The following is an 8,649-nucleotide window of genomic DNA, read 5'->3' on the forward strand; positions in this document are numbered from 1 at the left end:
GCTGTAGAATAGGTATCATACTGAAACTTTAAAGGGACTGTTCATTCCAAAATCAAAACTACACATTTTCCTCTTACCTGTTGTCCTATTTATCCATCTAGATTGTGTTGGTGTGTCTTTCTGAATTTTTGATATCAGCCAGAGATGTTTGCTTTCCCTCCAGTAGGTGGGACTAAATGTTATTCAGCAATATTAAAAAAAAAGAAAAGAAAAGAAAAGAAAAGAAAAAAAAACATTACATGAACTGAAAACAAAAAAATGCAATAGAAAATATTCTGTGCACTTCTTTTGTGCTTTTATTCTATTCAAAAAGGAACTCAACAAAACTTCCGGCCCTGTTCCGTCTCTCTCCGTCGTACTTGACGCATCTTTTGGATCATGCACTCCAGAGTGCAGCAGCAGCAGGAGGAGGAGGAGGAGCACGAGTGGTCCCTGGGCCCCCACCCACTTTTTAATGGAATTCTGCAAACGTGTAATGCTGCCTGGCTCAGAGGCCTGCATGGGCCCATGATTTCACTCACGTAAAAGATGAGCAGCAAATTACAATGTGCCTGAACTATCAGAGGAGCATTCAGGGTTTTTAAACGCTACGAATGTGAAAAGTGTCAGTTATCACACACTGTTCTGATCTGATGTGAGTCAACAACACAAATGGATTTTTAAGCTCATGTCTCAGCTTGTCAGTTTCCTTGGAATGTAGATAAAAATCAGAACCCAGCTGAAAATACAAGAGCCCTTCAGACAACTATTCAGAAGTTTTATCTGCCTACAGATTCAAAGCTGGGGGAAGATTTGATGAGATTATTAGATGATAAGAAACTAAACTCCCTGTTCATGCGTTAAATTCTGGCTCCTGGATCTGTTGGGTGTTATGACCCTGGAAAATTCTGACGAAAGCTACTGGACCCTTTCTTCGTCTTTCCTGATGTCCAAACTCAGACTGTGACGTCTCTGCCAAGTTAGTAAGAGTTACCACCATTTATACCGGAAGTACGGACTTCCTCCTTCACGGTAATTGTCGAGAGTTGCATTTGTCAGCTGCAGATAACAGTAACAGTAATTATTATAAACAAGAAAAACAAGCCTATCTGGCATTTTGAACGTGGAACGTGGAAATGTTTGGCTTATTTATCTATATGTATATTTATTTATTTATTTATTTAACACAATTGTGTCTACTACATACATACATGACAGCCATTTTTCACACCAGGATAAAAATCTTTTTGCATATAAAAACTTACTTGAGCTAATTAAAGATACTACAAGGAGCTTTTAACTGATTATGAAGCAGTTTGTTACTGATGCCTTTATAAGGCCTACATAAGCAAATGAGACGATATTGGAAAATATTTCTATTTAGTTATTCTTAATGGCTGTCAGATGCTTGTTGAAATCAGATTAAGAGTCGGTGTTTACATTTTTCTAGGCAGGAATGCAGTGAGTAATGTTAGCTGGCTAAAAAAAGAAACAGGAGGAGAATTTTGTAAAGATTAATTTATGTTTGATGTTATATTTTGTGGATATGGCGGAGAAAACACCACCGCTTCTGTCAACACAGTGTGTGCTTTTGTTGAAAAATGTTGAAAGCCCTGATCTACATGGGTAAATAGCGCAGCAGACTAGGAGAAAATATATAAATTTGATTTTAGGATGAAGATAAATGTCCCTTAAAAAAATCCATAGCACATGGGCTTTTATTTTGCAAGTTCTGGCAGGAAGTTCTTGTTTTCAGCGTGTAACTTTATGCGGTCTTCACAGCCTACGTGCGGGCAGACATGAGCCTTCCCTGGTAAAGAAAGAGGAAGTCCTCCTGATCCATTCAAAACACGGACAGTCTCCCGCTGGAGGAGCCGGTGGAGGACGTCATGATGCTCCTGAGCAGCCTGTGTTTGGCCCTTCTGCTCCCGGCGGCCCTGGTGGAGGCTCAGTATGAGAAGTACAGCTTCAGAAGTTTCCCTCAGAAGGACATCATGCCGCTGGACTCCGCGTACAGCTACGCGCTGGAGCAGTACGCGGCGCAGAACTGGGCCGAGAGCATCAAGTTCCTGGAGCTCAGCCTGCGGCTCCACCGGCTGCTGCGGGACAGCGAGGCGTTCTGCAGCCGCAACTGCAGCTCCGTGAGCCGGGGCAGCAGCAACGACACCCTGCTCATTGATAACAGCCTGCGCGTCATGCGCCACATCTTGCTGAGGGCTGCGTGCCTTAAAAAGTGCAAAGCGGAGTTTCCAGTGTTTAACCTCGCGTACCCACGGAGGGATTTACTGGAAACGTTCGAGAAAAGGGTGCCGTATCGGTACATTCAGTATGCACACTACCAGGTGAGAGCGAAGGCTACATGTGTTTAACATCAAATATACTTAAACAACTCACTTTAATCCAGCATTGTCACTCTAACCCCACCACAGACTCAAAGTGAACGTGGTAGAAGTGCAAAACAAAGTTATTTCAGGGCATGAAAGTGGGATTTGGCCGTTGGAATCTCATTGGGAACAGATTTAGGATTACCTTAACTGTGCGTAACGGGCGCAATCACGCAACAAAAGTATCTGTCGTCTGTTCCTCGACACAGATTGTTTAACTCACCAGGAGGAAATTTGTAGCCTGCTACATGTGCAGTATAATTTCCCTGCTGCTTTGTTGCGCCCTCCTGCCGACTAAGCAGGAGTTGAGCATGTGCCACGTCTCTTCCAGTGTTCCCCGAGATAACAATCCCCTTATTCTTCTCTGTCAGACGGGATGATGAGGACTGAGGTTCCTCACAAGGGAAAAAAAAGACTCATCAACATACATGCTTTAAAGCAGGCTTTATGAATGATTTTACTGACTGGTTTCATTTAAGGACACCGGACCATCCGTCCCCTCCTTTGAGGAGAGAAATGGACTGTGGACTGTATTTCTTACATTCAGTTCATCTTTTTGGGCCAGACTTCCTTATATACCTGCCTTTGCCTTTTATTATTTCAACATTTATGCAAGTGCTGGAGAAACTACTTTAAAACAATCACAGGGCTGCAACTTTGTCCGGTCAAACTACTATCAAAAAATAGTTCAACTACATCAAAAGTAATCAAAGTACATCACGACAAACCTCAAAGATACAAAGAGGTACAACTGAACTGACACTGGCTGATGAGCTGTGGCGTTGTGCCATCCTGTATGGCAAAAACTTCATGAAAATACTATGAAAATGTAGTTTGTAATTAACTACCTAAATTATATGACCTAAGGTACTTAACTACTTGAAAAGCTACTGAGATTTGAATGTTGTTAAACTACCATCAACGACTGCAAATTGTAGTTAAACAAGTAACTGACCTACATGTAGTTACCTACACCCCGTCACTGATTTCTGCGTACAGCATCACATTCATTTTCCGTTCACTGACTCAGCAACAATTGGTCTTTTCACATCAGTGATCCACATCTGTTTGTAGTTGCTGGAGGGGTCAAAGGTCACATTCTCCACTAACAGGATCTGCTGTTTTCAAAAGCCCCTGATGGCAGCGACAGAGATGGCGTTTCATATTTTCAAACTGTGATGATATTCATTGTAAAGCTATCTCTCCTTCCTCAGCTCAACAACCTGGAGAAGGCTGTGGCAGCGGCCCACACGTTCCTCAAGAAGAACCCAACTGATCCCCATCTGACCAAGAACATGAACTACTACAAGACGCTGTTTGATGTGGAGGAATATCTCGTCGACCACGAGGAGCAGCCGTATGAAGTTCGTACATTAACACTGTTGTCGTTATCCGGTCTGCAGATTAAATGCATGCTTGCACATCTGTCCACAGGAGGGAGATCGCTCCTCTGTGGTTCTCTCTGAGGACAATGGATGGTGCACAATCTATAGACAGTTGTAAAGCCCACTGAAGCAATTTCTGATATTGGGCTGTATAGATAAAATTTGACTTGCTTTGCTTAAACTCTGTCTAATCTGTTTGTTCTCCAGAGTGTTTTCCTGAAGAGTGTGACACTTTACAACAGTGGCGACTTCAGCAGCAGCGCCCGAAACATGGAGCAGGCCATCACACAGTACTTTGAAATATACAGTAACTGCTTAGCAGGCTGTGAGGGCTCGTACGAGATCTTAGAGTTCAAAGACTTCTATCCCACGCTGGCAGGTAAGAAGAGAGACATTTAAATGAGTAGTTTGTATTTTGTGGGGTTGTATGAGGTACTTATACTGTAACTAGACAGTCTGCACACTCCCTGTTTGAAGAAGTAGCAGGAGTACCAGTGTAGGAAGGTAAGCAATGTGCTGATTGTAAAGCGTGTTTGACGCCAAGGTAAAGTGGTGAAAATATTCTAAATATTGCATCCACTTAAAATGATATTGGTTTTCATAGGCGAGTCTTTTTTTTAGGTGGCCAAAATATGTTTTGCTGCTGACCCTGTCCACAGCATTACCTTGCTTAGCTTCCCACTCCGGCACTCCTGCTGCTTCTCCAAATTGGCGGCGTGCCGACCTCCGTCTACTGTAGGTGATACACTGACTATGGATAAGACCTCATTCAACCCCACTTCAAAAAAAAAACAAGAACTTTCCCTTTAAGAGCAGTTTCAGTTATGTTTTAGATAAGAAAATAATAGTTTTTCTGCTCACTTTCTCCCTCAGATCTCTACACTGATGTTCTGAAATGTAAGGTGAAATGTGAAGAGAACCTGACACCGAGCGTCGGAGGCTTCATCGTGGAGAAGTTTGTAGCCACCATGTACCACTACCTTCAGTTTTCCTATTACAAATGTAATAACTATGATAATGACTGTCCTGCACTGAATTCAGGCTTGTGACAGCAGTGTGTTTAATACTTTTTTTAACATGTTTTTTTGATCCCTCACAGTGAATGATGTAAAGAACGCTGCTCCGTGTGCAGCCAGTTACATGCTGTTCGACCCGAAAGACCAGGTGATGACGCAAAATGTTGCGTACTATCGCTTCTACCGGGAACAGTGGGGGCTCAAGGAAAACGACTTTCAGCCTCGGCCTGTGAGTGAAACAGACCCTTTGTTACTTCGTTATCCTCTGTTTTCAATCAGTCAGTCAGATTTTATTTGTAGAGCACTTTTCATCCAAACAAAATGTAGAACAAAGTGCTTCATACAGTTAAACATCCACCCACAGACGCCCAAAACAATGACTTTGTAATTAAGGAAAGGTCGAAAATAAGGAACTGGGGAAATGCTGTTGAACCTTGAGCTCAGTGTATGTAGTTTGTATTGTTTAGGGCAGAGGTGTCAAACATACAGCCCACGGGCCAGAATTGTCCCACCAAAGAGTCCCATCTGGCCCACTGGATAACTCCACAAAGTGTGAAAATCACAAAGAAGTCATTAATTCCAATGTTTCAATGAAATGCACTGCTGTTCCTCACAATTGCACTTATTTTCCTTAAGAAAATTGAAGGAAGTTCATCATCTTTTTTGAAAATCGGAATGTTTACTTCTTATTTATAGATTTTTATGCAATGTTTTTATTGATCTGGCCCACTTGAGATGAAATCGGGGTGACCCATGACCTAAAATGATTTTAAAACCTCTGGTTTAGAGGCAGCAGAAAGTTCACACTGGCTGTACTAAACCAAAGCAGGAAAACTATAGCACAAAGCGGTCTTGGCGTCAACATTAACACAGTTTCAGGGTGGTAATTAGAAACCCATATACTGTCATGAAGACAGACTTGTGTTCCAGTGTTTTTTGCTTGGTGTCGAGTTGGCAGCAGCGGAAGTGTACCAGCTCTGTACCATAAACGTCTCTGGCTTCTGAAGGTACAGCTGTAAATACTTTAAGACTTCCAGAGTGAGAGGCAAAAAAAAAAAAGCAGTAAACAAAAAAGGACAAACTGGCCAAATTTGTTGCTTAGCGCAGAGCTGTAAAACGGTTAGATGTTGGTTTGTTCTCGCCTGTGGCTCGGGTCAACAACACAAGAGCTGATGTCACATTTGTTTTTTCAGGAGGCTCTGAAGTATTTTAACGAGACAACCAAGCAGAAAGAGATGCTGGAGTTTGCACTAAACTACCTACAAACAGATGATGAGGTAAGACGCTACTGTTTGGGAAGCAGAGTGAAAATGTGTGGCTCCACTCCAGAGCAGGTCCACCTCGGGCATGCACAGCTCAGCGCATTAAAAGTGGTAATGGAAATGCAAATCGGCCTGACACAGTTTGACTTGGCTTGGCCAAAAAGTACCAATAGAAAAGCCCCAAAAGTCTGCAAGCATCAGCTAACGTCTGCCGTTACTAGCTGCTGGTCACATCAGACCAAATCAGGCTGCAGCAGCAAAACTGTGCATTAAATTGAGCAAAGGTGCATTTTATTTCTTATGATTTATGCTTTTATTTTGTAAAAAGGAAGACTGTTATTTCTTCTTTTTCAAAAATTGCCGTCTCTCTTAAAGTTAGTGGAGGACTCTTACTGAGTTACTCTACTGTAAACCTAACCCTGAACCTTAATCATCTGTGCACACAGCGATGTCCTTAAACAAACAATAGATCATAGCATCATTATTGCTATAATCCTCTAGGTAGAGAAATGACATGTTCTGAACAGATTAAAGGACTGGTTCACCCAAATTAGAGACATTTTTTTTTTTACTTTCTCCAGGTAGTGGTATCTGCAGTAGCTATGCTGATTTTATCTGATGAAGTTTTCAGATATCCATGCCTGAGATCTTTTTTGAACTGCACAAACAAAATTCCACAATCTCAATTGTGCTGAGGTGGTGGCAGAGGTTTCAGAGACAGACATCTCAAAACCTCAGGAGATAAAGCTAAACTGCCTGCATGACCAGACACGACTGTTTTTGTGAACTGACACTTTAAATTGGCTCAACAACAACTAAATTGGCCGATCTAGTTCATTCTTTTCTTCAGTTCATCAAAATATTCTGTTTGGGGACATAAATCTTTACTTTTGACGAGTCACTAGCAGACGAAGAGCAAGCTGCCGTTGAGGTTATGGAAAGTGGAGCTCAAGAAAAAGTCTCAGAGGATGAAAGGGAGAGACAGAGTGGATGCAGGCTGCGGAAGAGAGAGCAGGAGGGGGCTGTGTTTTCCGCCAGCACCGTGTGGTATGTGGCTGGGAGGTGTTGGCCACTGAGACTGTGCCACATCTATTTAACTCAGGTCAGCCCCTCCCACCTCTACACACTGCCTGGACCTGAGAGGTGGGGAGGAGGACTGTGCGAGAGTTCAGGCTGAATTACAGGGTGCACGAGTGACAGATTTACAGGCGTAAGAGGGGAAAAGTATCAGTTCTGCCAGATGAAGTGGAAGAAAGATAAAACCCCAATTCTAAAAAAGATGGGATGCCGTGTAAAATGTAAATAAAAACCAAATGCAATGATTTGGAAATCCTCTTCAACCCATATTCTTTTGAACGTCCCAACTGTTTTTGGAAGTGGGGTTGTAGAAAATGCTTGCTAACTGTTGACTGCATGTTTTGTGTTACCTTTAAGGACGTGGTAAGTCCAGAAGACTCCTCTAAATTGGAGCATCCTGACACCGAGTTTGAGGGCATGGGAGACTACGAGGAGTCCTTCCTGGCCGAGTGGTGGCAAGAACCCAAAACGAAGTGGGACACCGGCGAGGTTGCAGACTGACATCCGTCCTCCCATCCAGTTCTGTCCCACCTCTCATGACAACATACCAAAGGATGTTGACCTCCCTATGGACAGACATTCCTCAACAGTATTGAACAGAAAAAGCACAACTCTCACACAGCTGTGTATTTTTCACCCAGCTGAGGAATAAACAGACAAACATCTCCGTCATGTTGATCAACATCAAAGATTGACATATTCTGTCTTGGCTGTCATCAGCCTGTTAAAACTGTTATTTTTTATTAATGATCATTGGCCTGTGTGCCAATACTTGTTAATGACTTTTCTACAGTTTTTGTTTAGTTTTTATTTAATGAAAGCTGAATGCCTCTGTGCCACGGTGTAAGGAAGCTGACATGTAGCGTTTCTTATGCTGAAAGATTAGTCAACCACCACTTGGGTTGTTGTTACAATAATTTGCTCAAAATTAAAGTAATATTTTAATATACTTTTTTTGTTTTTTGTCACTTAATACCAACATGATCCTAAAAAATGCAGGAGGTGTAACAATAAATTGATGGTCAGGCAAAATAATCAATTTGAAGATGTTAATTTGGAAACAGAAACAGATTCATTTTTGCTCGTTTGACTGCACCGTCTAATAGGAGACTGATACCTTAATTGATAATAAAAATAATTAGCAGTCACAACCTCAGACTGCAGTACCCCTACATAATTCAAGGTAACAATGCTGATATAGATTCTGCCCTTAAGTCCTGTCTTTACAGACATCCTGAGAGGAAAAAGAGAGGGGGGAAAAAAAAGTCAAAAGTCTGATCTAAATTGTTTTCTCTCCGGGGGTTTGTGAGTTAAGAGCAGATGAAAAAGGGTTTTGCGTGGATAATCTTTCTTTTTGGCACATATTAAAATACATGTCTGGCCAAAAGAAACACATGACAGCAACGTTGCATAACTTGCTTCAAATAATACTTTGGATTTAGAGTGTGTGGGAATTTAAAAATCACCTGGAAGATCACATGGATGATTTTAGTCTCATTTAGATCATGGGGGCTGCACTTCAGCCCCTTGTGGCTGAAATGTATAT

General features: G+C 42.0%; 1 protein-coding gene across 1 annotated transcript; it reads left to right on the plus strand.

The window, feature by feature from the left end:
• The first annotated feature begins 1,769 nt into the window (after positions 1–1,769).
• p3h4 (prolyl 3-hydroxylase family member 4 (inactive)) lies at positions 1,770–8,052 on the plus strand. Its single transcript, XM_084744889.1, has 7 exons — positions 1,770–2,321; positions 3,578–3,727; positions 3,956–4,127; positions 4,622–4,750; positions 4,848–4,993; positions 5,958–6,041; positions 7,461–8,052. Exons 1-7 carry the CDS (start codon positions 1,869–1,871, stop codon positions 7,602–7,604), a joined length of 1,278 nt encoding a protein of 425 aa, XP_084601015.1. The 5' UTR covers positions 1,770–1,868; the 3' UTR covers positions 7,605–8,052.
• The last annotated feature ends 597 nt before the right edge of the window (positions 8,053–8,649 follow it).

The sequence above is a fragment of the Lutjanus erythropterus genome, chromosome 19 (genome assembly GCF_056507025.1).
Source record: "Lutjanus erythropterus isolate fLutEry1 chromosome 19, fLutEry1.hap2, whole genome shotgun sequence".
NCBI lineage: Eukaryota > Metazoa > Chordata > Actinopteri > Lutjaniformes > Lutjanidae > Lutjanus > Lutjanus erythropterus.

Coding starts and splice junctions, on each gene's coding strand:
- p3h4 (XM_084744889.1), top strand. CDS start 1,869: ATGATGCTCCTGAGCAGCCTGTGTTTGGCCCTTCTGCTCCCGGCGGCC. Junction 4,994..5,957: donor ACGACTTTCAGCCTCGGCCT/GTGAGTGAAACA, acceptor TTGTTTTTTCAG/GAGGCTCTGAAGTATTTTAA. Junction 6,042..7,460: donor ACCTACAAACAGATGATGAG/GTAAGACGCTAC, acceptor GTTACCTTTAAG/GACGTGGTAAGTCCAGAAGA.